The sequence below is a fragment of the Ursus arctos genome, unplaced genomic scaffold, assembly GCF_023065955.2.
Source record: "Ursus arctos isolate Adak ecotype North America unplaced genomic scaffold, UrsArc2.0 scaffold_14, whole genome shotgun sequence".
NCBI lineage: Eukaryota > Metazoa > Chordata > Mammalia > Carnivora > Ursidae > Ursus > Ursus arctos.
The window spans coordinates 67,391,243-67,418,808 of NW_026622808.1; the positions used below are offsets into that span (position 1 = coordinate 67,391,243).

At 55.9% G+C, this 27,566-nt stretch overlaps 1 protein-coding gene across 4 annotated transcripts in view; it reads right to left on the reverse strand.

Annotated features, from left to right (window-relative positions):
• The window catches only part of SLC6A6 (solute carrier family 6 member 6), an 82,848-nt gene that overhangs the window by 16,692 nt on the left and 38,590 nt on the right, over nt 1–27,566 (reverse strand). For 2 of the 4 annotated variants that reach the window (XM_044385092.3, XM_044385091.3), the window contains 9 exons: nt 25,631–25,873; nt 23,834–23,968; nt 22,520–22,754; nt 22,087–22,170; nt 12,629–12,761; nt 5,659–5,793; nt 4,370–4,473; nt 4,121–4,245; nt 254–366 (listed from right to left, as the gene is read on the reverse strand). In XM_044385092.3, coding sequence (XP_044241027.1) covers nt 254–366; nt 4,121–4,245; nt 4,370–4,473; nt 5,659–5,793; nt 12,629–12,761; nt 22,087–22,170; nt 22,520–22,754; nt 23,834–23,968; nt 25,631–25,859 — 1,293 coding nt within the window. In that variant the 5' untranslated portion in view covers nt 25,860–25,873. The remainder of the gene's footprint in view (nt 1–253; nt 367–4,120; nt 4,246–4,369; nt 4,474–5,658; nt 5,794–12,628; nt 12,762–22,086; nt 22,171–22,519; nt 22,755–23,833; nt 23,969–25,630; nt 25,874–27,566) is intronic. The other 2 variants (XM_048226576.2, XM_026501435.4) reach the window with 1 other exon arrangement.

Consider the following 27,566-nt stretch of genomic DNA (forward strand, 5'->3'; position numbering starts at 1 on the left):
TCCGCTTCCCCCTGGCTGGGGTCAAAGACTCGAGCTCTGGGCCAGAGGTCCTCCTCCTGCTGCCCTGAGGCCTCTTTCCTGCCACCCCCTTGGGGGTCCTAGAGGAAGCCTCGCTGGCTACAGCTGGTGCAAGTCTGATGTGCGGGTGGGAAGGGGGTGACCATCTCACACATGGCACGCTGAAGGGGGCTGTCCCACACCCCCGTTCCCCACGGTGAGCCCTCCACAGGGCGTCCCCTCGACCCGTACCTACCTGGCTATCCAGTCCAAGCAAGAGAAGCATAATAAAAAAGAGAATGGACCAAAACGTGGGCAGCGGCATCATGGTCACGGCTTTTGGGTAGGCGATGAAGGCCAGGCCAGGACCTAGAGGGAAGAGAAAACGGGGAGGGGCAGAGGGGAGGCACATCAGTGACCCAGCCGCCCGGAGCACCGGAGCTCACACAAAGACACTCGGGACTGAGGCGGTGTCCCAAACCCCAAATGCAGGGAGGAGCCGGGTCTGAATTCCTGCCTGGGGGAGGAGCCCAGGCCTGCCTCCCTCTCGGATGGGCCGCACTGGGGCTCAGGTGGGGCCCCGTTTTAGCATCTGTCTCCTGTGCAGCAGCACCAGTGGCTTCACAGAATCCGGCAGACACCGGTCATGTGGGGGCGGGAACTGGGACTGAGCCTGGACCTCAGTCTACTGGCTTGAAAAAGGAGCCCCCCCCGACCCCTGCAAACCAGAGCAACCACGCCAACGTTTGCTGGAAGGAAGCAAAGGGGAAAAGATCTGGTTATCTGAACTACTAAAGCCCCCGTTTGCACAGAAAAGGTTTCGACTTCTGAGTTAATGACTAAAACACTGTGACACAGTACAGAACCGCGCCCTGCAGGGCCAACATCTCTCCAGGGGCGCGTCTGCGCACCCCACCTGAGCAACGCCAAAGCCAAGGCCCAAAGCTGAAGGGAGGTGTGCGCGGGGCAGGACCCCGGGCTCAGGAGACCATCCGCCATCTCCTCTTTACATCACCACGTGCCCCTGCAAGGCCTCAGTTTCCCCAGCTGGGAAGTGAGCGGTAGGATCCCGGAAATGCCTCCCAAGGAGCCTTCTCGTGCTCACATTCTCAGATGCCGAGACCACTACCCTAGAAAAGCGCTTCTGGTTTCTAAAGAGGGCTCTGGCAGAATCTGGAGGCAGGGTGTGGGAGACGGGAGCCCTGCCAGCTCAGGGGGCACGTTTTTGACTGGAAACATTCCAGAGACATAAGGAAAGGTCTCCTCCCATCTCCAGCGGGCCTGAGGGGAGAAGCCAGGGGGAGGAACCGTAACTGAGGCCCGCAGGTGCAAGAGGCGGTAGGAAGCATCAAAAGAAAGGAGGCCTGAACGGGCCCAGGCGGAAAAAATAAAGTAACATCCACAACTTAAAAAAAAAATGAAAACGATAAAAAAAGGTCAAGAAATGTGAAGACAAAAAAGGGCTGGAGGGCAGGATATTTAGAGCAGATACCAGAAACCCAAGGTCTGGCTTAAGAATGAAAAACAAAAAAACAAACTTTAAAATAAATTGGAGCCAGAAACCACACTGTAGGGTGTTGGCCACAACCCTGGCAGACAAGGGCCAGCCCCTCTACTGCCGGAGTCTGCTCGACGGAGGAAAACCCGACCTTGACCTGGTCGCCAGGCCGCGACGGTAGAAAATCCCGCGAGAAGTGGGGAAGGGGCGCTCCTACCAATCCCAAGCCCAAGCTGGAACAGAAGCCGCGTGGGCACCGCAGCTGGGGCCCGACTGGGAGGCATCAGTGCGTGGGGATTCGAGTCCAGCCGACTGCGAGACAGATGTAAAATGGGGCCCCCCACCCCCCACCTGCCGCCCGCCGCCCACTGGGGCCTGGTGGAGGTTTTCTCAATGCGCTCGTTTCTGTATTTCAGTTTTGCCTTTGTCAAGCCGGCCTCTGGGAGAGGGTCTGAGCATCTTTCTCTAAAAGCGCACGGTGAACTATAGAGAGAAGTCCATGTGAAGGAACGCAGCCGCTCCGAGCACCAATGCTCGCCTCTCCGCGAGCAGAGAACGCGCCCCTGCCCGCGCCATGCGCACTCCGCTCGGCCAAATCATGATCTGGTTCAAATGCACTTCGCTCAATATGGTGCTTGTTAAAAGCTTATTAGAGAAATAATCACCCTTGATGTGTCAGCTGTTCAGACATCACCGTGGGGAATAAACGACAAGGTCTTGGAGGTGGACAGGAGGAAGAAAACAACTTAGGGTGATGATACAGACATATATAAAAATACCTAGTTGTCCACGGAGAAAGGTCTATTTAATGTATCGAGAGAGAGAGATATATATATATCCCACCACCAAATTCACTCCGCGCTCCTGGCAACCACCGCTGGTTTGTAAAGCCCTCGACTGAAAAAAAGCCACTGCAAAGGAGCTGTAAATTATCTCCCCCTTGTCACTGGAACTGTCACACTCCCAAGTAGGTGTGGATCTTTCTGGAATGACTTTGTGTCCTCAGTCTCTGGCCTGCCTCTTGGGGGTTCTTGGGGTAGGAAAACTATGTCTGATGGTCCGGTCTGGGACTGGGGGCAGTGGACAGATGCGTGGGGCTGAGCTGTGGGGCTGAGCTGTGGACTTGCCACACTTGTCCCTCAACACTGGGGAGTGTAAGGGTGGCAGAGAACATCTTTGCCAAGTGAGGATGAAAGCAGGGTCCACGGGCTCGGAGGTCAGAGAAGATCAGAGGAGCTCACACAGGGAAGACCAGAGCTGTCACTGTATTCAGGGTGGGCGGGGAGGCAGAAGGCGGGGGGACGTCCTCACATCAGAAGGCCCTGTCCAGGAGACCCCAGCTCGGATCCTGAGCAGCCCAAGCAAGGCCCTTGCTCTCAAGCCACTGGTCTCCTCATCTGCAGAACAGGTGTCTAAATGCGCAAGGCTGAGGTATCCCTGACCCCCAACGCTGGGGTTCTGTGGCCGAGGAACCAGGACACCGCCCAGTTTCCCATGAGGGCAAGGGCAATGCCATGGCAAGGGTTCCGGCTGTGCCAGACTCTGGTCCATGGTGGTCCCTGGAGTTACGACAGGAGGCTCTCCTCTGGGCCTGAGAGAAGCCTCCGCCCAGGACCCTTGCCTGCCTCCATGTAGCCCCAGAGAGGTCGTGAGAAATCAGGAGGTCAGTTGCAGCACAGGACAAAATAACCAAAGCTTCCAGGCCTCTGAGGACCACCCGCCAGTGAATGGGCAGGACAGGAGTGAGGCGGAGAAGGGGCAGAGGTGGAATTTGTGCATCTGGGAGCCTACAGTTCTTATTCCCATATCCAAACCACTGCACTTACAGAGCTGCGGTTCTAGGACTTAGAACATCCAGAGGCAAGTCTCAGATACCGTGATGCTGAGGTCTGGGATTCTAGCAGCTGAGGACCTCATCATTGTCAGGGTCCAGAGCCACCTTGCTGGAGCTCCAGGATCCCAGGCTTTGCAGAGTCCATAATTCTAAGACTCTTTCCTCTACTTCCAGAAGGAGCATCCCACCAACAGGGCCCACACCCTGAGGGGGTGACTCTGTCCCCCAACCTACCCCCAAATTGGATCTGTCACCGTCCCAGAGGGCTGCCGGCATGCCCACTGTCTCTCCCCCACCCGCTGCCTACGGTGGTGCCTGACACAGGGCAGACTCCATTAATCAGTAACCGGTGGAATGAATGAATGGGTTTGCTAGAGGGAGCGCGCTGGGAGCAAAGTGCAAAATACAGAAACCAAAGCTGAGAAGGTGGTGATGGAATGCCGACCGGTGGCTGGCTTGGGCCTGAGTTAGGAGAGTGGTTTCTGTTGCTGAAACCAGGAGTTTGCCGGGGAAGGAGAGGGAGGGAAGACCACACAAAAGTAGCTAAATATTCCCCAACTTAACCAACCCCCATGTTTATCCTGCCCCTTGGGCCAAATTGCAATGAAAGTGCTTAAAATTTAGCTTTTGTATTCTTTGATACTTGGGGGACATCTTGGTGGGGGGGGTCCGTTTTGGAAACCAGGCTCGTCCCCCCCCAAAGCCCCCTGGGGTCTGGCTTCATGCCTGCAGTACTCAGCTTACACACTAGGTGGCAGTGCCCACCACCACTGCCACCAATACCACCATACCTGACTCAGCCACATCAGCAATGTCCACCCCTTGCTCTTGTGCCATGAAGCCCAGGATGGAAAAAATTGCGAAGCCAGACACAAAACTGGTACCACTGTTCAGGCATCCCAGCAGCATACAGTCCCTAAGTTACACATATGTCAGGGAGCAAGTTAATTCACAACACAAGGAAGCCACGCTCCCTACTTCTTCTCTTTTTTCTTTAAACATCATCATAAGGTCACCAGGCCCGCTGGCGCGACACTTGCCTGTACGAGTTGTACTTGTACTTGTTGTAGCTCCCCAGAGAGGTCATGGCCCCCAGGCAGATGGCATAGGAGAAGAATATTTGGGTCCCAGCATCAATCCATACCTATGGGGGTCGGGGTGGGGGTGGCAACGAGAGAGAGAAGGGGCCGTTAGAGCCAGCTTCCTGGAGGAGACAGTGCAGGTTCCTGGCCACCTGAAGACTGCACCTCACAAGGTGCTGATTCTTGACTGCAGTCAGAGCATTTGTGCTGGAATCCAAGGTGTCTTTCAAGGCAGTATGGAGCTGCAAGGAACCCCAGAAGTCGAAGAAATCCCCAGTCACTTAGCATCAGGATGAAGAGGAAGGGCTTTTGGAGCAGATGGGTCTCATTTCCAACCATGAAATGATGGTGAGCAAGGGGACTCCTGCCCAGGGCCTCAGTTTTCACATCTGTAAAATGGGGTCCGCTGCCCTGCCCCACAGCCCTATTACACAGGTTCCAAGAATAGGGACTGAGCCCAGTGCAGACACACAGTAAGACTGTGAAGTCAGGGCTGCTATCATTACTGTAATGGCTATTGTCTGGGGACCCGTGCACTGGAGTGGGGAGAAATTCCCTAACGGATTATGCAGGCAAAGCTGCTCTCCAGAACCTTCATCCAGCAGCTCCTGATGGCACAAAGCTGCCTTCCCAGCTGTCGTCTGATGTTGGCCAAGCCCAGGGTAAGAGGCAGTGGGGAAGAGAACCAAAGCAGCACAGGACCTTGAAGGCCACCTGAAGGCTCAGGATCCTGGCGACAAAAGGGCCTCAGATGGGCCAATAAGGGTTTTCTCCAACCCCCTGTGGTCACGAGGCTGAGGGCCAGGAGGAGGGCATTCAGTATCTGCCCCTCGACCTTCCAAAAGCTCAGCACCAACTCTGAATTCCAACCTCAGCCAAGGAAGCCAGCAGCACCCCTGGGCCAACTCTCCACACGATGCCGCCCTCCCGGCCACTGCGGGCAGAGGCCAGGGCCCAGGAGACAAGCTCAAAAAAGACTTCTCCCCCCTTCTCTGGCCAGTGCCTGAAGGAGACCGTACTTGGCTGGCCTCAGCAGTCCTCCACGTGAGAAGAGACACACGCAGCTGGAAAGGCCCGCGAGCACAGTGGACAACCTGCCACAGCCCAGCGGGGAAGTACTGCGGGCCAATGGCCCGACTCGATTTGTGCCCCCAAGACCGGAAGAAACTGGGCCGCCAGCGTAGCTTTCCCCGCACCCTGCCCTGCCTGGCCCTGGGTGGGAGGGAGGACAGGCTGCCCTGCCGTACCTGCGGGTCCTCGAGGCGGCTGATGTCAGGGTACAGATAAAACTTGATGCCTGCTCCTGCACCGGGCAACGTCAGTCCACGGACCAGCAGCACCAGGAGCATAGCGAATGGGAAAGTGGCCGTGAAGTAGACGACCTGGGAGGACAGACAGGGATTCAGGGGGGCCCGTGGCATCAACTGCTGCTCTCAAATGCGAGCGTTCTCTCCGAGGCCAAGGGTCTGGGGCCGAGCTTGCCATTTCCCTTGCTGTGTGACCTCGCGCATGTTGCTTAACCTCTCTGGGCCTCAGTTGCCTCCCCTGTAACCTGGATATAATACCAGTACCTACCTCACAGATTTACTAAGATTCAATGAAAACAACCCTGTAGATATTTACTGAATATCCAGGCCCTGGAAATAGAGTGGTGGGCAAGACAGAAATCCCCGCCCTCATGGAATAGACATTCTTGTGAGTGAAGGAGGAAAAGGCAAAATAAGAGTGTCAACTATCAAGTGTATGTGAAAGGCTTACCCAGTGGTCGGCACGTGACAGTATGTATTAGCTAACATTACAACTGTTAGTATGACTCGTAGGGTTAAGAATCAGTTACCAAGGGTTCAAATCCCAGCTCTGTCCCCTCGCTTGCTGTGTGACCTTGGGCGCGATGCTTCCCCTCTCTGGGCCTGTTCCTTTATGTGTAAATGGAGACAACAGTAATAGAAGACCTCCATCAAGAAGGAAAGCGAGGATTCGATAAGATGATATTTCTAACACCCTCAAAACAGTTGCCTGGCATGGACATGCTCCAGGAATGGGGCCTGTTGTCGACACTGACTTTGCAGGAAGCACATGGAACTTCTGGGAGGAAATGAAGCCTCGAAAGCCCCTTGGCCAGGAGACTGGGAAGGCCCCCCACTTCTTTGGGGCCGTGGGAGGCCCACAGCCTTCCCTGATCACACAGCACATCCCGGGCAGCCCAAGGTCAAGTGGAGGTGAGGACCAGAGATGACCCAGGCTGGGCTGTTCCATGGCCAAGGGCCTGCCCTACTTCCTCTCCTTCTCGTCTCTCTAAAGTGCTGGTCTCCAAACATCCTGTGCCCTCAGTTCTCTCGGATGGATTTTCCCTATCTTTTCCTTCAGTGTGAGGCATTTCCAGGCAGGGTTCATGCCTAGGAGGGGCTCAGAGGTGCGTGGCTCTGAACGAATGGACGGTGAGATCCTGGTGTTTCCAGCACTGGCCAAGCAAGGACGCCCCAGGCACAAGGCCACGTGATCTTCACCATGACCCACAAACTGGCGTGCTGGCCACCATTGACAAGAGCAGGAAAGGGAGCTCAGCGGGGCTCAAAGACTTGCCTGGGTCATCCCCAGAGCACAGAAGCTGCAGCCAGGGCCCGTGGCGCTTAACCACCGTGCTCTGAGCAAAGGCAACAGGTGTTTTACTTCACCAGGGCAGTGCATACAGAATGCTAAATGCTAAGACTGTGTCGCAGGGCCCCTGACTCCCTCAGGGCCTTGGGGGCCAGGGGACCAGAAAGGAATGACCACACAGCCATGTACCCATTTTACAGGTGAGGAAACCGACACCCAGAGAGCAGGATGAATATGTCTGTGGTCCTGGGAGCTGGGGGCAGTGCCAGGTTACTACAGGGCACTTCTGGGGCCCACGTAGGTACAAGACACTGATGGAGGGTGACAGAGCCCTGAACCCCATCTATCTGGCACAGGAACCCTCGCTGGAGCACAATTCTTGGGCAGCCAACATCCCTGTGAGTAGAAACAACTAGAAAGGGACTTTGGAAAAGGGCAAGAAGCAAGCTCTCAGGGACTGCCTGGCTCTGCTGCCCTCGGCCAGTACCACCAACCAGCATTTACTGAGTGCTTACTGTATGCCTGGCACTATTCCAAGCGCAGTAACTTCAGTACTTAATTGGTTCCGCCCTAACCCTTTGAGGTGGGTTTCATCACTAGCCTCACCTTGAAGGTGAGGACACTGAAGCCCAGAGAGTCCAGGGCTTGCCCGAAGGTCACACAGCACTGAACTGCCCCAGAGCCTGCCTCCAGACGACAATGGGAGGGCAGTAAAAAGCCTTCCAACGACCAGAGGAAATCTGGACTCCCCAAAGGCCCAGGTCAGAATTCAAGCTCTGTGACTGGCTTGCTGTGAGACCTTGGGGAAGTTACTGTCCCTCTCTGGGCTTCATTTCCCCACCCGCGAAGTGGGAGGTTCAGACCAGATGAGCTCCGAGTTCCATCCAGATCCGCCACTCCAGGCAGAGGGATAGAGTGGCAGGGAGGGCCCGCTAGTGGTCACCCAGGCTGGGGTTTGGATCCCACCTCTGCTACCTCCAAGCTGGGAGGCTTGGCCTCAGCTGCCATCTGTATGAGGAGGAAACTAGGGTGCTTACCTCACTTGCCGCCCTCAAGAAACCCGAGCAGTGAGGACTTTCTTGCTGGTCCCATTAGGCTAAAGGGCGGGCCCTACGCCTGCCTCTGCTGCTCCCCTCCCCACCCCCGCCCCGATGCCTTTTCCTCCATCTGGGCCTCAGTTTCCCCAGCCACCCCATCTTCTTCTCCTGAGGCAAAGAACCCTCCGAATTTCCCAAGGACAAGAAGGCAGGCTTGGAGGGTGGGGGCAGGTCAGGAAGCCACAGAAGGGGTGAAAGAAAGAAAACCAGCATGCCCCCCCAGGCCGCTCCTCCCTTCCTGCAGACCGGCCCCCCACTGGTTCCCACCTCTGGGCCCCGCTGTGAACCACACCCGGGGCTGGCGAACAATAGCTGCTGACAGGAGGCTGTCCCCAGAGGGCGGCCGCTTCAAAGCCAGTCGGGCCCCACTGGGCTGGGCAACTAGGCTCTGGCCAGAGGGCTTTGTGTCAGGGACACAGGAAACCACCTCGGGATGGGGGCGGCTTCCCTTGTTTTCATGTATTAAATCTGTTTTAACAAGCACTTAAGGAGTACTTACTGTGTGCCAGGCACTACGCTAAGGGCTTTATGTGTTAACTCATTTAATCCTCACGACAACCTGAAGAGGCAGGGCAATGTATTACCTGCATTTTCTAGAAGAGAAAACAGGCCTGGAGAGGTGACGTCAGGTGTCTGGGGTCACAGAGCTAGCAGGTGGCAGAGGTGGGATATGACCTCGGCCAGCTGGCTTCAGAGTCCCAGGTCATGCGTGTGTGTATGTGTGTGTGTGTGTGTGTGTGTGTTATGGCGGTTCGTCCCCCGATCCAGAACACGACAGCCCCACCTGCTCACACAGCCCCCCCCAGTCACCACCTCATCTGCCTCTTTGGAAAGCCACCCTTGTTTTGCAGAATGCTCTGAGGACAAGCCCCTGAGAGCCATTCTCTCAACTTTTCCGTGACTCCCCCGGGATCCTCACAGGAGAGGCTGGTGCCAGCCGCCGCCAGTGGGCCTCCAGTGGTGGCCCAGCAGGCCTTGCCACGGGACATGGTATTTTTCCACTCTTGCTGGCAAGCCTCTGTGGTTCCTCTGAGCCCTTGACCCAAAAGCCCTGTGGCCCAACTGCCCTAGAAACTTGCAAGGACAACTCTTCCTCATTCCCCTAGGACCGGTGGGGAGACAGGGGCCCACAAGGCAGGAGGGAGATGGGCTAATCTCCTGCCGCCCTAAACTTCCTTTGGGGGTAAAGGCCTGGGCAGCAGGGGTCACTCATCCCCGAGACGGAGGCTCCTAGAGTTGGGGCCATGGATCTGCGCCCAGCACCTAGGCAGGCCCCGAGGGTCTTCACGGCACCCCTGTGTATGTGAGGGCGGCATCACTAACTCATTTCACATAAGGGGGAACCAAGGCTCAGAGAGGGAAGGGGACGTTCCCGAAGTCGTGCAGCTTGTGGGGGGCAACACTGAGATCCCAAACCAGGTCTGACTCCGACTGCCCCCCCACTTTGTTTTCAAGTGTGGGATGGAACTGCTGGGGGTGCAGCCTCGGGACACGTCTGTGCTCACGTCCGAGAGCGTGCTCCCCTTCAGACCCCCAGCGCCATACTTCCTGGCGACGGTCGGGACCTGGCACCTTCCTGGACCTCATGTGCTGTGGGCAAGGCCACACATGCCTCACGTGCTACTGTCAGGCTAGCGGAGGGGGAGGGCGGGCAGCAGGCGATGCTGAGGTGGTGGAAGAACGCAGGGCACCAAGGCGGGGAGCCGGGCTGCCTGGGTTCAAATCAGGCGTCAGCTTGGCCGCCGACACCTCAGAACACGAGGGTGCCTGGACGAGCTGTAACCGACAGCACTGAGAACGGTGCCTGGAGCGCGTGTCCGACACAGCGTTCGCCACCATGATCACTGTCTATTGAATGAATGAAGCCCCAGCATTTTCTGGGCCAAGGTTCAGACCCTTGGAATGATGACAATTACAAAAAAGGGAACTGAGGCTCAGAGAGGCAAAGTGACTTGAACTTGGGTCCTGAGCTGCCCAGGCCCTCCCTCCATCCACTCCCTGCTGGACCAGTGTCAGTCACTGAAGCAGGGCCAGGGCCAGGATGAGGTCCGTCCTGCTGCCCATGGGCCCAGCCCCCACAGCGGCCGTGAACCTGGTCTGTGGCCAGGGCTGGAAGCCACGGCTGGCGGCGGGCGGACAGGCAGGCCATGGAGCTCAAGGAAGTCCACAGAGCCTTTCTGTGTTTGTCTTGGCTTCTTTGGGCTGGCCCAGTCTCTGCTATTGTTCTGGGAGCCATGCCCGCCCCTCAGGGGCCTGGAGCGTGAGGAGGAGATTGTCTCCAGGGGTGGGGTAGGGTAGGGGGACCTCTGTCAAGTCACGTCTTCAACTGGCCACAGTTGCAGCCCGGTACCCTCTACTTTTCAATTTGATTCTATACTCCTGCCCCTTCCATTGTATCCCAAAGGTTGCCCGCTGTTTCTGGCAAACATCAGCTTCCTCCATCACACTGGGGGTTCCCCCATAGGTCTGGGTCAGACATACCTCAGGGCCTTTGCATTGGCTGTTCTCCCTGGAATATTTTCTCCTCCAGATATCCACACGGCTTACCCTTCAATTTTGGCTGTGTCCCAAGGTCACCCTTCTTGGTAAGCCTGCCCGGCCACCCCATTTAGAAGTGCACCCCAACACTTCCTGTTCTCCTTCACATTATTCTTCAGTGCCTACCTGACTCCTATGTATTTTACACACTCCCCTTGTCAAAACCAACAAATCTGTCAGCTCCTGCACGACAGAGATTTCTGTCTGTTTTGTGGACCCCTGCATGTCCCCTGGCCCTATACCTGACGATAGGAGAGGCTCAAAATGTATTAGTGCATCAGGAAATGATCATGTCTCTGGCATTGCCCAGGATGAGTGCTCCAGAGAAACGTGGGGAGATGGAGGCCCAGTGAAGACAGCATCGGAATTTGCAGCACTGTCTGTGCCGAGCACTGGTCCTGGGTGCGTCACACACCTCGTTGGAGGCCTGACTTCTATGCATTCTGAAGAGGAGGAAACCAGGGCTTCGCAGGGAGGGAGTGCCCTTGAACAGATCACTTCACCTCTCCTAGTTCAGCTCCCTCCTCATTTGAAGAAAGGCGGTAAGGAAATGGTTTGCACACAAGACAGAGGAGGAGACGGACCAACAGGGCTGAACGAGCACCCCAAGGCGCTGTGCGGATTGCTCGAGGGGCCCTCTTCCCGCCTGCCCCAGTGAGACAATGTCAGCCTGGCCTGCTTCCTTTGCAGACTGGGTTTTAGGATCGCTGGGCAGCTCTGACCGCAGAAACAGGCAGAGGGCCCCCGCTCCAGAATCATCCCCATTCTGCCTCTGCAATCCTGGGGACCCAGATCTTGCCCTGGAGTAAACGCTGGGATCTGTTCGGCTCCATGCTTTCACTTAAGGGGCTTTCATCCGGGGACAGTGTGGTCCGTAATGTTACGTTCCAGCGCAGCAAAGGCCCCTTCTCCAAGCAACGTCACCCCCTGCCCATCACAGCACCTCAAATGCCACCTTAACGGACTCTTTGGGCCTTCGGGGGACTTTTAGACCTTACAGAGATGGTCCCCCTGTCAAGATGCAAGTGATACGAGGGCAATGCTGGGTGGGGGGCATCTCTCTGGCTAGAGCCTTGGGTGCAGGGGCTCACACCTCTATCACCACAGACCCCTCCACACTGACTTATCACAGGGACCACGACACCGGCCAGCGTCTTATCGGGTGACTGTTAGACTCTAACTTAACAGGCAGTGTGTTAGCTATAGGCTGTCATTTTCACTATTGGCAATATGCCAGTTATACCTAAAACCTCAATTAGAAGCTAACATTTTAATGATCAGCTACCACCTTGGATTAATAGCTAACGTTCTAGTCATCGTGTAACATATTAAATCAGCCGCAAATATTTCGGTGATGGCTAACATTCTGGTTAACAACTAACATCTTGGTTATAAGCAAATGACTTAATCATCAGTGAAAGCTTTCCTTAATAACTAACATCTTGGTTTCCAGCCCAAGTGTTCGTTGTAACTCCAAGTCTGTGCTTCTCAAACCCCCATGTGCTTTTGGATTATCTGGGGATACCGTTCTGCATTTCTAACAAGCCTGATGCAGCCAGTCAGGGCACACTTTGCAAAGCAAGGGTCCGTCTCGTGGGTAGATCGCTGGTAATTAACAGTAAGTCGCCAGCTCACCTTGCTACCTGCTAACTTACCAACGCCAGTGTTTGTTATCTGCCAACATCTGCACTACTGCCAACACCTTGATATGGGAACCAGGGGTGAATGGGAGCTTGGGCAGGCTCCAGGGAACCTACCATCTGACTTTCAGGAATCTTGCTAGCCAGTGGTTAAACCATCGGTAACTTGAAATCAGATGTGGTGGGAGGCCACAAAGCAGGGCCTTATTTTCTTTCAGAAGACTGCTTTAGCCCATCTTTGGTCTGGGCCGGTTTCAAGCAGGAGGGCCTGGGAGGGGAGGGGGCTGAGTCTCTGCTGAGGGTAGACCCCCCTGAGGCAGGGGAGGGACAGACGCACAACTCACTTTTCCCGTGGACTTGACACCCTTCCAGATGCAGAAGAAGCAGACCAGCCAGACAAGGAGAAGGCAGAGAGCAAGGTCCCACTTCAAGGAGCCAGGGTCGTCGATTCCAGAAGATAAGCTCAGCACGTTGCGCCTTCAAGCAAAGAGAGCCACGAGTCAGTCGGGCTGGCCCCGGGGCAGACAGAGCTGAGGCCAGGGCTCCAAAAGGCTAGGCTGAAACCCTGGCTCAGGTGCCATGTTTCCACAAGCCCCCTCACCTCACCAAGCCCCAGAATCCCCCTGGGTCTCTGAAGCAGTGTCCACCCAGGTCACAGGGTTGTGGAGAAATCAATAAGGGAATAGATTTGGACGCCTGCATCAGGTGAACCTGGGTTCAACCCAGTCTGGCCTTGGACAAGTTAAGTACATCTCCAAGCCTCAGTTTCCTCATCTGTAAAATGGGCACTAATTCCCATGTGATTCTCAGTAGACCCTTCTTTAGTGCCCACTGTGGGCCAAACACTGGGTTCAAACTCAGCTCCACCATGTAAAATCAACGACTTTGGGTTAGTGACCCAACCGCTGGCCCTGAATCTCCTCATCTGTGAAATGGGAATAACTCACCCATTTCTTGTCTACATCTCCACAAAAATGTCAGCCTCAAGTGGGCAAAGTGTTTGTTCTGTACGTGGCCACAGGGCACCCGCCCACCTCTTTAGTGGGATCACTGTGAAGAGAAAACCCACACAAAGTACTAACTACGAGGTCTGGGGTGCTGGGTAAACCTCAGGACTTGTTTCCGCCCTGGCCTCAAGATGCCCAGAGCAGCTCCCAGCACCTAAGCAGTGCTGGCCTCCGCCCAACTCTCTGCAGGGCTGTGAAGGTCCCGGGAGGAGGCAGGCAGACGGTCTGAAGGCTCATCGGCACGGGGCAATCACCAACCTGCCCAGCATCACACAGCAGAGGCTGGGTCTTTGGAGTCCGAGAACCTGGCTGACCTGCAGAAGACACGTATGAGCTCCTACTCGCAGACTCATCCCTGAGGGCCGCCGCCATCTGAAGTCGGGGGCGGGGGGGGTGGGGGCAGCACAGCCACAGGGTGCGGCAGCCAGAGCCACAAAAGCAATGCCAAGAAACTGTCCCCACTGTCCCAGAACTGTGACGCTGCAGCAGTGACCAAGGGCAGGCACGGCAAGCACAGGGACATCAGCCCTGCCCCCGACTCCATCGGGGTCCCGTCCCCTGACTCCCCAGGCTGCTGACCACGGGAGACAGGCAGCCTGTACTCCCCAGAGAAAAGCCGGGATTCCTTCTCACCAAAGTTAGCTCCTGGTTTCAAGGCCACACTCCAGCAGAAGCAGCAGAGAGGGGGGTGTGACTTTGTGCCCCAGTTTTTTCCTCATCTGTAAAACACAGAAACAGCTCCTGCCCCCAGACTGCTGCCTAGGAATGCATTCCAGACCATTCCCTAGCTCCCAGCCAGTCGCAGTCAGGGCTCTGGGTCTCGGAATGCCCGCTGGGCAAGGACACTTCATTGCTTTTCCTTTTTTTGCCCCACAGAAGCTTCGACATGAGGACCTTGAATAAATCCGACATCCCCATCTCAAGTGGCATCCAAGCGAGGCCTTTCTTTGGGCCACCGCCACGCTCCCGGCACATGGCACATGGTAGGGCCTCAATAGATACCCGAGGAGTGAATGAACCAAGGACTCAACTGAGGTGACTGGCGAGTTTACACAGCACCCTGAGCCAAGTCATGAAATATTTCCATTCACCTTAAAAAGGACAGCGTTCCTGTCTTTTTTTGGTGCGAACCTAGACATCAAGGGGCTCCGCTCGGACACACCTCTGACAGTGTGTGCTCAGAACATCCACAAGGCCTTGCCAATTTATCTCATCTGATCCAAGGACTAGCGGTCATCTGCCCCATTCTACAGATGGGGAAAACCGAGGCATGGAAGATTCAACTGTCCACACACACACAGCCAGTGGGGGGCAGAGCTGCCACCCTACACCCAAGACTGTGGACTCTGTGGACTCCCCCCCAGTGCTCCTCTGATAAGCAGACAGAATAGAGCCGAAACTTGAAAAAGAATCTGCCCAGTCCCCTGCTTTGGGCCAGGGTCCCCTGAAGCCTCCAGCCAGGAGGCATCCCCACGGGCAGGCCGTCAGCCAACCGCATCCCGGCTGGGGCCCTGCCAAGCACGTGGATCTGGCGGCTGCAGCCGCTTTAGAACAAAAAGCGCTTCCCTGTGCAGCCTCCAGAGCTCGGCGCCTTCAATGAAGGCCCAGGGCATGCTGGGCAGCGGCCCAAGGCTTCCTTGTGAATGGGCAGCGTCAGGGAGAGACAGTGCTTTCCCACCTCCACACCTTTGTGCCCGCTGCTGTGCCAGCCGCACTGTCCTGTGCTGCCGGAGAAGCCCTTCCTGCTGCTCCACGGACAACCGACTGGGGTCCCTGCCCATCTCCCCGGCCATCTGCTCACACCTAATGTCACCTTCGGGTGAGAAGTCTCTCTTGCCTACCAGCCTCCAGGCAGCCCGAGGACAAGGATTTCATGGGCAGGCACACAGTAGGTGTTCAGCTAATGCCAAGGAGGTGCCCAGCCTTTTCTTTTCTCCTCAGGACAAGTCGCCCAAGAAGCTTGAAACCCCAGAGCTCAGAATCTGACCACACCAAGCCCAGTCGGTTCACGGACACCCTTTCAGCCTTCCCCTACTCCCCGGCTGGGTAAATCAGCGGTGCCCGCGACAGACGGCAGGCTGGCTCCGGGCAGCTGACCAGCTAGGGAAGCCACAATGGGGAAACTGAGTCTCCACTGCTGGTAGCTATCTCCTTGGAGGAGCTCATGACATCTCCGGGTGACACTCTTAAGGCATGTTCTCTTTGACCCAGCGATATTCCATTCCCGAGCCTCTCTCCCGTAATTACTCTTGCATGTGTGGCCGGCGACAGGGTCCACCCCAAGCTATTCATCACAGCACCGTCTGTAGGAGCACAAGATTGGAAACCACCCAAATGGCCAGCAATAGGGGCTCAGCAGCACAGGGAAGACACAGTGGAATGCGGCACGGCCGCGAGACGGCGGGATAGCTCCCGCGTGCAGATAAGAAACCGTATCCTGGAGATAAAATAAGTGAACAAAGCAAGGTGAACCGCGCCGTGGCATGCTCCCTATTGTGTTAAAAAGGGAAGGGGGTGGATGTACATTTGTGCTTGAATGCGCGCACACTATTTCTGGCAGGACACACAAGACGCCGGTTGCAGTCAGTCGCTGCCTGTGGGGAGGGGGACCTGGTGGTGGGGACGCGGGGGAGGGGAGCGCACTTGGCCTTGGGAATCATTTTTTCTACTTGAATGTTTTTCTCTGTGAATGTTTGATGTTTTTAGATGAATGATTCAATGTTTTTAATAGCACCTTTATAAAAATTATTTAAAAGTCTTGCAAATGTTTGTAATGGGCCGAGCAGACGTTCTAGGAATGGAATGAATGTGGCTCATCAGTCAGGGGTTGTCAAAACAGAGCCCAACGTGGGCTCGGGGCCAAAGTGACCGACATCCTTTCCAAAGATAGCTTTGGGTAGCCATGGAGGCTGGAGAGCGTGTGCGGCCCTTCGAATCCCTTTTTGAAGGGACCCTGCGTGAAGGACCCTCCGTACGTCCCTCCCGTGTGGGACCCGCACGGCCTCGGCCACAGAGCAGCTGACAGGGATGTGCTGGGCCTTCCCGTGGTGGTGCGTGAGAGGGCTCAGTGAACTGTAGAGTGCTGTACCCTAGAGGGACAGCCGTGGTGCACTGTCCCTCAGCGGTCTCCTAACCACCCCAGGAGACTGCATGGGACCCCAAATCCAGCCACATGGCCCTGGGACTGCCATCACTCCTGTCTGGGCCCCCACTGCTTCCCAGGGCTTTTTCAGCAGCCTCCCCACTTGTCTTCCTGCCTCCACAGTCACCCTCCCCCCAGGTCTGTTCTCGTCAAGAGAGAATTTGTCCAGGTCCAAGTCGGGTCACACCACTCCTCTGTTCCACATCCTCCCATGGCTCCCACCTACCTACCTAAAAGACCTTCCTAACCAGCCCCATCCCTTATGGCCTTCCTGAATAAGGTGACCAAATACTCTTTATCATTCAGACCTATTAATAATGACACTGGGACCACAGGTGTATAAATGGGGCATGTCCAGGACAAGTTTATATATGCTGGCCCCATCTCAAACCTCATCCCCATATGGCCCCTTCAGCCACAGTGTCTTCTGGTATGATCTCTGAATAGATTGAGCACATTCCTGCCTCAGGACCTTTGAACAGGTTGTTTCACCAGTCACTTGTTACATGACATGCCAACCGCCTCTGCATCATTTCAGGTCTCTGTTCAAATGCTGCTTCACTGGGGCAGCCTCTCCTAGCCATTGTATGAAAAATACCCCTGGTCACTCTGCTTCCCCTGCCCTGGCTTTACTTTTCATCACTTATCGCTTTTATAGTACAATGATATTTGTGTTATCTGGTTAATGTCTGTGTCTTACTAGAATGGCATCTCCATGGAGGCAGGGGGGGGTCTGATCGCTGCTAGATCCAGAACAGTGCCTGGCACAGAGCAGGTGTTCAACAGACATTAACTGAGTAAACTAATTATACCCATTTGGTTGATGGGGAAACTGAGGCTCAGAGAGGTTCGGGAATTCGCCTGAATGACCCAGATAAAAATCAACCCCGGGCCTGGATCCGTTTTCTGATGCTGCCCTGGGGCCCAGCCACCCATGTGCCTGGTCCTATGCTGCCCTTCACGAGGGCCCCCAGAATCCCAGGCTTCCCCGCATCGCTCATACAGAGGGAAGAGACCCAGAGGTGAGCTGCATTCCTCTCCAAGAATAGTAATGATTCATTCCAGGGTGGGATCCAAAAAAGAATCGCCTGGACGTCTGTTGTGAGTCGGCCGCCCCGCTGCCGTCCAGCCGGCACTCAGAGATGTAAATACGTCCTCCGAGTGGGCCAAATCGTTTCCTTTTGACTGCGGGCCAGCCATTTATTGGCCATGGCTCTTCCCTGGAGACTGGCGGAGGCAACAATTATAAAAGAGCCCGTCCGCCCTGAGCATGGGGCCACACAAGGCTTTCTCCACCGCCTCCTCCTTCCGACAGCTGCAGGGGAAGATTGGCTGAGTACGGCTTGTTTGCAAATATGACTCATTTCTTTGATTCTAATAAAGTCTAATGATACGTGCTGAGCTCCCGGGGGGCTCGGGAGGAACCAGGGAGGAAGGCATGGCTCCGGCCTGATGGAGGGCATTTGGCCAGATCTGGCCCCGCCTGTCTTCCAGGGCTGGGGTGAAGCAGGACCCTCGGGACAGAGCGAGGACCCCAGAGCAGGGACCAGCAGGATGAGGTTAACCGGGGGCAGAAGCTCTGTTTTCCACCACAGAGCAACTCCGAGTCAAATTATAAAGCCAGCGTGAAATGACTGTCTTGGGGCCCTGGTGGCTTTCACGGGGCTCTGGGAGAGGACATCTCACCAGCTCCTGCTGACAATGGTGCTTTAGCGTTGCAGATGGGGTGGGCGTGGGGTGGTCCACGCCAAGAGAAGACCCCCTGCGACCCGAGAGTGGGTCACACGCACACAGCACAATGTTACCGGTGACTGTGGACTTGCAGCTGGCGGGGACACAGACGCCAGTGTTGGAGGTGAGGGCCGGGAGCTCTGTTCTATCTAGCTGCTTGTTTAACCTTGGGCAAGTCACTTAACCTCTCTGGTCCTCACTGTCATGCCCAACGAGCCATGACCGGAAGCCCTGTCCTAGCTCTTTAAATCGAGCCAGACAATGAGGTGTTGGAAACATGCTATTCTCAAGGTTTAGAGAGGTGAGGTGACTGCCCTGAGGTCTTGCAGCTGAGATGCGTGGGGGCCACAGGCAGTTTCACTGCTCTAAGGGACAGGAGCATCACCCATGCTCCCCTCGCCCCTAGGAAAACGAAAGAGGGGGAGGATGGCTGGCAGGGATGATAGCAAATTCCTTCCCTGTCCAGGGGCATAAGGAAGTCTCAGCTTGCACAGTGCCTTGTCATCTTGATTCCCAGGGAGCTCCCGGACAGCCGCTGGGCATCGGTGCACCTCGGGAACCCACATGTCTACCGCAGGTGAGAGAAGTGGAGAGAAACAACGGCTGGGCTGGGGCTGGGCTTTGGCTCGAGGGTCGTGGAGACCAGCCTTTTGAGAGCATCCTCACTGCTCTGCAGCCTAACCTGGAACCAGTCACTGACACCTCAATACCGTCCCGGCGAGCCTTTCCTAATGGAAACCCCAGAGCTAGTCACTGTAGGGCCAGTGGCTATTTTGGGGGGAAATCATATAAGCTGTTTCACCCCAAAGGGAACCCAGACCCACGGATGGCTGAACCTTCTGAGGCCCTGTATACAGTTGGTGCTTAATATATGACCTAGTCTCTCTCCCACTAGTGTGTTCCTTGAGTAGATTCAATCATGTCCTTCTCCTTGTCATACACCTTCCATGGTTTCCCCTCCTAGAGAACAAAGCTCAAACTTACCAGGCTAACATTTAAGGCTCAAACATTCTCCTGGCCCCATGTGTTCTATGCTCTGGCCAAACTCATATGACTTATGGTTCCCGAACACATGTGTTCAGAATGCCGTGCCTCTGCATGGGCTGTTCCTTCTACCCAGAATGTCTTTTTGCTCTCCTTTTCAGCCTAGTGAGCTCCTATTGGTGCCTCAAAGCCCAGCTCATATGGCCCTTCCATTTGCAGATGAGGAAACTAGGCCAGAGAGGAGTAGTTAACTTGCTGCTCCAGGCTACAGATAAGTGGATGCAGACATGGAATTAGTAGGAAGAATCAGCATCCAGTGAGCATTCACTGTGCTGAAACACTCACTTAATCCTCTCTGGCTGAGGGAGACCACAGTATGGGAAAAGCCACAAGAGGGTTCTGAGCTGAGAAATGCCGTGTTTGGATTGACGGCTGAATAAGAGCTGCAAGGGTAAGGTGGGGAGAGGAGAGTCCAGTGCTGGGGTCTGGGGAAGTGATGCTGGCGGTCCCATGGAGGGTGGGGGGAGTGCAAGGGGGGAGACAAGTCAGACTCTGGGTGTACTTGAAAGGGAGAGCCCAGAGCATCTGGAAACTGGATGTGAGATTTGAGGTGGGCAGGAGTTCGGGAGGATCCCCAAGTACTTCCCTGCTTAAAGGGCCTCTGCCAAGGTGAAATGCCAACGAGAGGGGCAAGTCCCTGGCACGACGCTCCAAATTAGTTCTCTTTCCTTTCCCCTCTTTCTTGTGCAGGAAAAGGGAAGGCTCTGGAAGGCTGGGAACTGGGCCCTTCTCACTCATAGGTAGGGCCTGGCCCAGGGCTGCACCGCACTGAAGCCCCCAGCCCCACTCCTGGCCTCAGCCCCTGCTCATGCAGGTGGCGGGCCTGGTCTCAACTAAGCGTGAGTTCCAGGCTCCTCCTCTGTGGACTCCAGTCCTCCCCAGGGTTCCAGAAAGAGGGCACGTTATTTGTGGATGTTCAGGTGGCCTGAAGACTGGAGTGGGAGGTGAGCACCAGGCAGGCGGCCAGCCCTCTGTGGGCTGAGAAAGTCCATCCGGACCCTGTGGGCCCTGGAAAGCCGCCTGCAGGCCCAGGGCATTTCCAAAGATAAATCCTGTCTTCACGGCTTCCAGACCAGGAAGGGCAGCTTGGGTGCTCAGAATGGGGATTCTGGAAGGCAGGAGCCCGAGAACCCCAGGAGAGCTGAGTGTAGGGCACAGGCGGGTGAGAAGGCATGGGGATAGACCGGACCCCTGAAGACCTCACGGTTCATGGGAGCTCCTTCCCAAGAACCCTCAGGCCTCTGAGAGTAGACACGAGCCAGAAGGACAGCCCCTTTGCAATGGCGGGGGCAGAGGGGGAGGATCCGGGCATTTGAGAAGGGGCCACTCCTAGTCCCTCTGAAGGTCAGATCACTTGTGTTCCAAACGCCCCTGGAGGGCAGTTTGATCCTGTGTGAGGGCACCAAATTAATAATAATGGCCCACATTTCTCACGCAGCTTCTCAGGGCCGCCCATGCGCAGCCCCACCACCCTGGGAGGGCAGTGCTGGGATCTCCCCAAGCACAGGTGAAGCCATCGAGGCCCAGAGGGGCAATAGCAGCCGCCTGAGCCAGCAGTGACGGACAGAGAGTTCAAACTCAGACAACCAACCCAGGCCCGAGGCGGTGAGGCCCCAGCAGGCACCCAAGTGGCTAGTTGAGTGCCAGTGTCCTGGGTGGGGTGGGCCGTGGGTGGTCAGGCTGCGCCAGGAACAGCCTAGGACAGACAGGGCTGTGGTTTCAGGCCCCATTCAAGTGAGAAGAATGAAGGGCCCGCATTTCTTTGTCTGTAAACTCAGCTCTCCAGAGGGTGTGGCATGGAGGGGGTGATGAATGTGCTTGTACCGTGCTCTTTGTCTGCAAGTGGAAAATATGTGCACACACAGAGCGAGCCCCTGGCCAAGTAGGCCTAGGGACCTGTGAGCATCGACCGCAGGCTTGCGTGTCCTGACAGGGAAAGGGACCCCCTGACTGAGGGCCACCTGACCCTTGCTTGCCCACAATTTCCCAGCCCTCAGGCATGGCTGGGACAGGCCAGCAGGCCACCCCTTCTCCTGTGGGTCCGATCCTGGCTGGGTTCTCAGAGGTGGGAAGACCCCTGGAAGCTGCAAAGCTGACCCAAAGGGACCACCCCCACCCTTAACTCTCTCTCCTGCCCCTGGCTCTCAGCCTCCAGACGAGGCCTCATTTCAGTCATCTCCAGGCTCATGGGGCCGCACCCGGGGGCCAAAGCCCAGGTTTCATAGCCCGTGAAGAGCAGGGAAAGTGACGCACGAGCACTTCGTGACTGGCCTCCAAGCACTGTGTTCAAAGGTCTCCCCCGTATGCCAGCTAAGAGTTACCCAAACTTCAGGCCTCCACGTTCTGCCTTTCTCATGCCTGTCCTACGTCTATCTTGTAGCTGCTGACGACATCGTAGAAAGACCCACGGTTCGCCACTCCTCTCCTGAAGAGACAGAGCCTCTCTCCCCACCTCCTGGATCTGGGTTAGTCCGTGGCTTTCTTTGGCTGATGGGACATGAAGGAAATGATGCCGACAGAGGCTTGAAAAGGACCTCTGCACGGGCCCCCCCATCCGTGGTCTTGTGGAATGCTGAGCCGCCTGTGAACAAGCCCAGGCTGGCCTGCTGGGTGATGGGCCCATATGGACCGGTTGCCCCAGCACCCCAGCGAACAGCCAACTTATCTCCAGAAGAGCTAACCTGACGTCCTACAGCTGACCTACCCACGGGGGAGCCCCCCAAAGACGGAAAGAACCGCTCAGCCAAGCTCAGCCCAGACTACCAATCAGCAGAACCATGAGCCAAGTAAGCGGTTGTTGTTGAAAGCCACCAAGTCTGGGGGCGATTGTTACACAGCAAAAGCTAACTGATACATATTTTTCACTCTATTGACTCACCTTTTCACTTGAGTAACTACGTCAGCCTCGTATATGCCTTTTTCTCTCTGCAATAACAGGTTGGACGCGCTAACTATATTTTTTCTAAAATACATTAAGAAAACTGTATCATTTTCAGACAACAGAAGTACATACACCCGCGTACGGGTGTAGGAACGATTCATTCCCCTCATTTGACAGTTAAAGAAACTGAGGCTCAGAAAGGGGCAGTGACTTGCTGAAGGTCAAACAGCCAGTAAAACAGCAGAAGTAGGATTCGGTTCCAGGCCTGTCTGAGACCAAAGGCATGGATTTATCTCCAAATCCGCACCCTCCTCCCCCCGCCCCTCCGAGAGAGAGTGACAGCCACATCCCTGGGGAGAAGATGAGGCAGCAGGCCGCCCTCTCTGCCCCGCCCGCGTCCTCCCTGCCCCCTCCTGCGAGGCTGCCTTACTCCCAGAACTCGGTGACGGGCGAGGTGAAGTTGTTGGCGCTGAGGGTGAGCCACAGGCTCTTGTTCTTGCGCATAGTGTCTTCCATACACTGGGGCGTGTTCCAGCTGTGGTTGCAGTGCGCCCAGGGCAGCTCCGACTGGAAGGACTGGAACAGGTAGTACGTGGCCCAGGCCAGGATGATGACGTAGTAGATGTTCAGGAGGGACACGATCACGATGGAGGCGTAGCCGATGCCTGCGGGCGCGGGCAGGCGAGATGAGCGTCAGGAGGGAGGCCAGAGCCGCCACGGCCGCAGACCCAACCCCAGTATCCCAGGCCCGGGGCCGGGAGGAAGGGCTCTTCAACGAGGACCAGCAAATATGTGTAGGATGAGTGGATGACCGGAGGGGTGGGGGGGTAGGTGGAGGGGTGGATGGTCTGATAAGCCGGACGAATGGAAGGGTGTACAGAGGAGGGGCAGCTCAGCGAACGGTGGCTACGCACATAGATGGGTAGCTGGATGAAGGGCGGGCGGGCTGGCTGGCTGGCAAGACAGCTGAATGGATGGATGTCGGACTGATGGACGGATATCCCATTCGTTAATGGGTGCACGGATGGTGGTTGGTTGGAAGGTTAGGGAGATGGACAGATGGATAAATGAGTGGACGGGCCGCTGGTCTAACCACTGACTAACGGAAGAAAGGTGACTGGACGGACGGATGGATAGATTTACATAGATGAACGAATGAACAGACTCCCACTTCCTCCCACCCCTGCCAATTATAATCGTGACAGTGATGACTTTATGGGCGCATACTGGGTATCAGGCACAGGATTAAATGTTACAGTAAGAATAAAGCTACCATTAATTTGGAGCTTACTATGTCTACAAAGCACTTTCACATAGCTGCGTCATTTTGTCCTCATAGAGACCCCAGCAAGTAAGCACACTATTTCCATTTTATGGATAAGGAACCTGAGGCCCAAACAGATTAAGTGACTATCCCAAAGTCACAAGAGTCTGAGCGAGACGAGGAAGTGGGACTTGAAACCATGCAGCCTCCCGGTTCTGAGAGCTCATCTTCTGCCCTACGCCGCCGCCGGCTCATCAATCCTTCAACCACCCAGGGAGGTGGGGACAGCCAGGACGCACTGGGCAGCTACTGTGGGCAGCAGCATCACGGGAATAATGTACCCACTGCTCCCCTGGGTCAGGCACAGTGCCAAGGGGACCTGCATGAGGCTCCAATGTACCTGGCGAATAGCAGGTGCTCAATAAAAATGTGCTGAACCGATGAACACCAGGCCCCAGGTGACCTTTGTCCCATACTCACCGGAGAACAAGGGGCAGATCTTTTCCCAGCAGGTGATGCCCCCTTCAGAGGTGTACTGGCCTATGATTACCTCTAGGAAAAACACAGGCAGGCCGCCGCCAAACAGGAAAATAAAATATGGTATGAGAAATGCACCTGCAGAGAGAGCAGAGTGGGGTGAGGTCAGGCTGTGGCTGTCATGGGGGCCACTCGCGAGCCTTCCCGGCCAATGAAATCCAAAAGAATGAGTGAGGGATGTGAGGGATAGAGGCCAGACTCTTGGACCTGGCTGAAAATTCTCCGGGCCTTGCCCACCTGTGCAGCTGACATCACCTCTCCAGTGTGCCTTCTCACCTCCTTCACACGCACCAGGTGCTTTTTTAAGCCTCTGAGCCTTTGCTTACACTGTGCCAACTACCTGCCTGCCTTCCCCACATCCGTCTGGCCAAATATGACCTCCTCATTGAAGCCTTCACTCGTCCTTCCCCAGGCCCATCCAGGGCAGGCAGCTAAGAAGGACTAGCGAGGAAGGGTGCAGTGATGAGAAGCAAGAGGTGGGCATCTCCAGCTGGGGGTGGGAGCCAGGGGAGGAGTGAGGGCAGAGAGCCGGGGCGAGGGTTCCTACCTTGTGTCCACTAATGGCTCAAGCGGGTCCATAAACCCTTTGAAACTGTGGGTCTATGGCTATGTGCTTTGCTCTGGGGAGCGTCCAGGGCACTCATCAGAGTCCCAAAGGCGCCTGAGACCTACAAAAGGTTAAGAAACCAGGCTCTAAGGCGGAATTTCCCAAAAGGTGGTTCTCCAAACTCGGGCAGCCGCGGCATGCCATCTGCTGCTGTACAAGCCTCTGACTGTGGCTGTCGCGGGAGCTGAGCCATTCCTCCCTGCCCAGGGCTCTTTGAGCCCTTCCTGCACCAGGGACGGGGTCTCTGTCACGTGCTGCCGGACTCTGACACCTCCAGCAGGAGAGGATTCCAGCTCAGAGCCCTCAGCAGGTGTAAAAAACCAAAAAAAACCAAAAACCCAAACCCCAAAACCCAAACCAACCAAACACCCAGACAGAGGCCTTACATTTTTAAAAATGATCTTCAAAGGTGGTCAAAAAGAGGCAAACTTCAAGGCAGAAGTTCTGGGGGGGAGACCTACGGCATGGTGACTGTAGTTGCCAGCACTCTACTACGCGTCTGGAAACTGCTGGGAGAGTCCATCTCAAGTTCTCATCACAACAGAAACGGTTACAGCTGTGCGAGGCGACGGCGGTCACCGAACCGCGGTGATACCTTAGCAGACGCGCCTGTCTCAGCCCCGTCCGCCGTCCGCACGCCTTCCACTATACACGTCGTAGGCCAATCATATCTCAGTACAAGGAGAGCAGACCTAAAAATATCTTCACTGTATTTTTTTTTCCTGGATACCTTTCTATCGTGGCAAATGATACTGGTTTTCCACTTATCGGGGAAATGAAGCTTGCGTTTGAAGTGCCTATGGATTAAGTTAGAAAAAACTGAAGCTAAGGCCCATGGGTCTGGGGGAATCTGTGGGACACACGGGCCTGGCCCCACTGCCTCTCTTCCGAGGGGAATAACCGGAGGGTCAGAGAGAGTCGGGGACCTGCCCGAGGCTGCACGGTAAGACCCTGGGAGAACGTCACCTGACTCTCCGTCATGCTCATGTCTTGCCTCTGATGTCAGGTGGGATGGGGTGGGCACGCGGAGGTCCAGGTGGGGGCCTGGAAAGCGGGGCATAGAGAGGGAGAGGCCCCCACGGCCTGGTCCTTCCCTGTCCCCGACGGCCACTCTCTGCCCAGCCCAGGCTTACCGCCACCATTTTTGTAGCAGAGGTACGGGAAACGCCAGACGTTGCCCAAGCCGACAAAGCCGCCAGCCACGGAGAGCACAAAGTCGATCTTGCTGGACCACTTCTCCCTCTGAGGGGGCTTCCCCTCGGCCTCATCTTCAGGCCGCGTGCCTGGGCTCTTCCCCGGGGATGGCTTCAGGATGTCTTTGTGAAAGTCTTTCAGACACTGCAGCTTCTCCTTGGTGGCCATGTCCTCCTCGCTTTCTGTGAGGGACAAAACAGAAGCCAGCGTGTGCTCAGTACGGGATGGGTGCTCGTCCTCGGCACATCTCTTTTCTCACCCATGGGCTGGCGGGCTCGGACCTGCCCAGGCCTGTGGCGAGGGGCCTGCCATCCCCCGTCTGTCCACTGCTCTGACAACACCGAGGGATTCGGACCCCTCTAGGACATCAGGGACCTCGAGGTTCAGTAACTGACAGATTCTGTCCCCCAGGCATCTGTTCAACAGCAGCACAGGGACCCTGTGCCTGTCATCTCCCCACGTCATACCTCATTCTACACCTGCGGGCCGAGAAGCATGAAGCCACCCCCCCACCCTGGCGTCATCTCTACGAAGCACGACACACCCGGGCAACTTGAAGGTAACTTCCCAGTAACAGCCCGCCTGCATTTTCTAGCCGGGGGCAGAGACTGTCTCTGCATCTCACATTTGCCAAGAAAATGAAGGCTCCCGTTTCATTCAAGACTCAGCACGGAGCTTGGCCTTAGGTGATGGTCGTTCCGAGCTCTTGAAGAATGGAGAAACATAAATGAATGAGGAATGGGGTTTCAGGCTGGAATGGGAACAATATTTCAAAAGGAGGTTTCCACCAAAGTATGGAAAACGGATATTTATGAAATATATTTGCAATTCACTAACCAGTCACATCTCTGCACTGTGAGGATGACGAAGAAAGCAGGTGCATCTCCCATCGTCCATCCCTCTCTAGCCACTCTCTGGCTTGCTCTAACCCCTGTACCATCCAGGCTCCCTTGCTCTGACTCCCTGCTGCGTTCAGCAATGGAAGGCCCCAGAGTAGGTCAAGTCTCCGAGACCCCAGGAGCTGTTCAGATCACCCTTAGCCCACCCCTACTTGGTCCCCATTCTAGAGGAAGGCTGCCACCAGCCAGGGCAGAACATCTCCTTTCTCTACTTCTCAGGTCCCTGAGTCCTAACTGCCCTCCCCCACCTTGGTCTTGAGGGCAAGGGCACCGTGAGTCCCAGCCCAGGGGGAGAGGGTGCCTTTGAGGCTTTACCCCCACATGGTGGAGGGCCATGGAAGACAGCTGAGCTGGGGGAGCCAGAGCTAGTGGGCCTACCCACCCCTCTCTGAGCCTCAGTTTATCTGCAGAATAAAAAGTTGAAAGCAAAGGTGACCAGCTCATGGCCAAATCGCCTGGGGGCCTGCTTGTCTTCAGGATTCAAACTGGTGGCCGACACTGAACTAACAAGAGAAAAGTGGAGATTTCTAGGTTGTCTCCAAACATGCGAAGGGCATCGGGCCACACTGGGTTCACACTCCTTATGGGAACCATCGGCTGGAGCAGAGGCAGCCCCATCACATGGGCACACCCGGGCCAGCTCGCACCCCGGCTCACACGCCGTCTCCGGTGGGGATCTGAGTCCGCCTTATCAGTGCTTAGCACCATCAACCATGTCTTGTTCGAGTCCTTGCTTCCTTGTTACCAGTCTCCCCGGACAAGAACAGAGGCTCCGTGGGGACAGGGACCTGTCTTATCTACTGCTGTGCCCAGAACCTGGAGTGCCAGAGCAGCATGGATGCCTAGATGGTCCCCGGGGTGGGGCGTGCGAGCAGCTGCTGCTAAGGACAAACCCCAGCCCGGCCACCTCCCAGCTCTGTGATGCCAGCGGTGTCTCAGCCTCCGCGCCTTCCCGGCGCAGGTGGCAGTCTGGGCA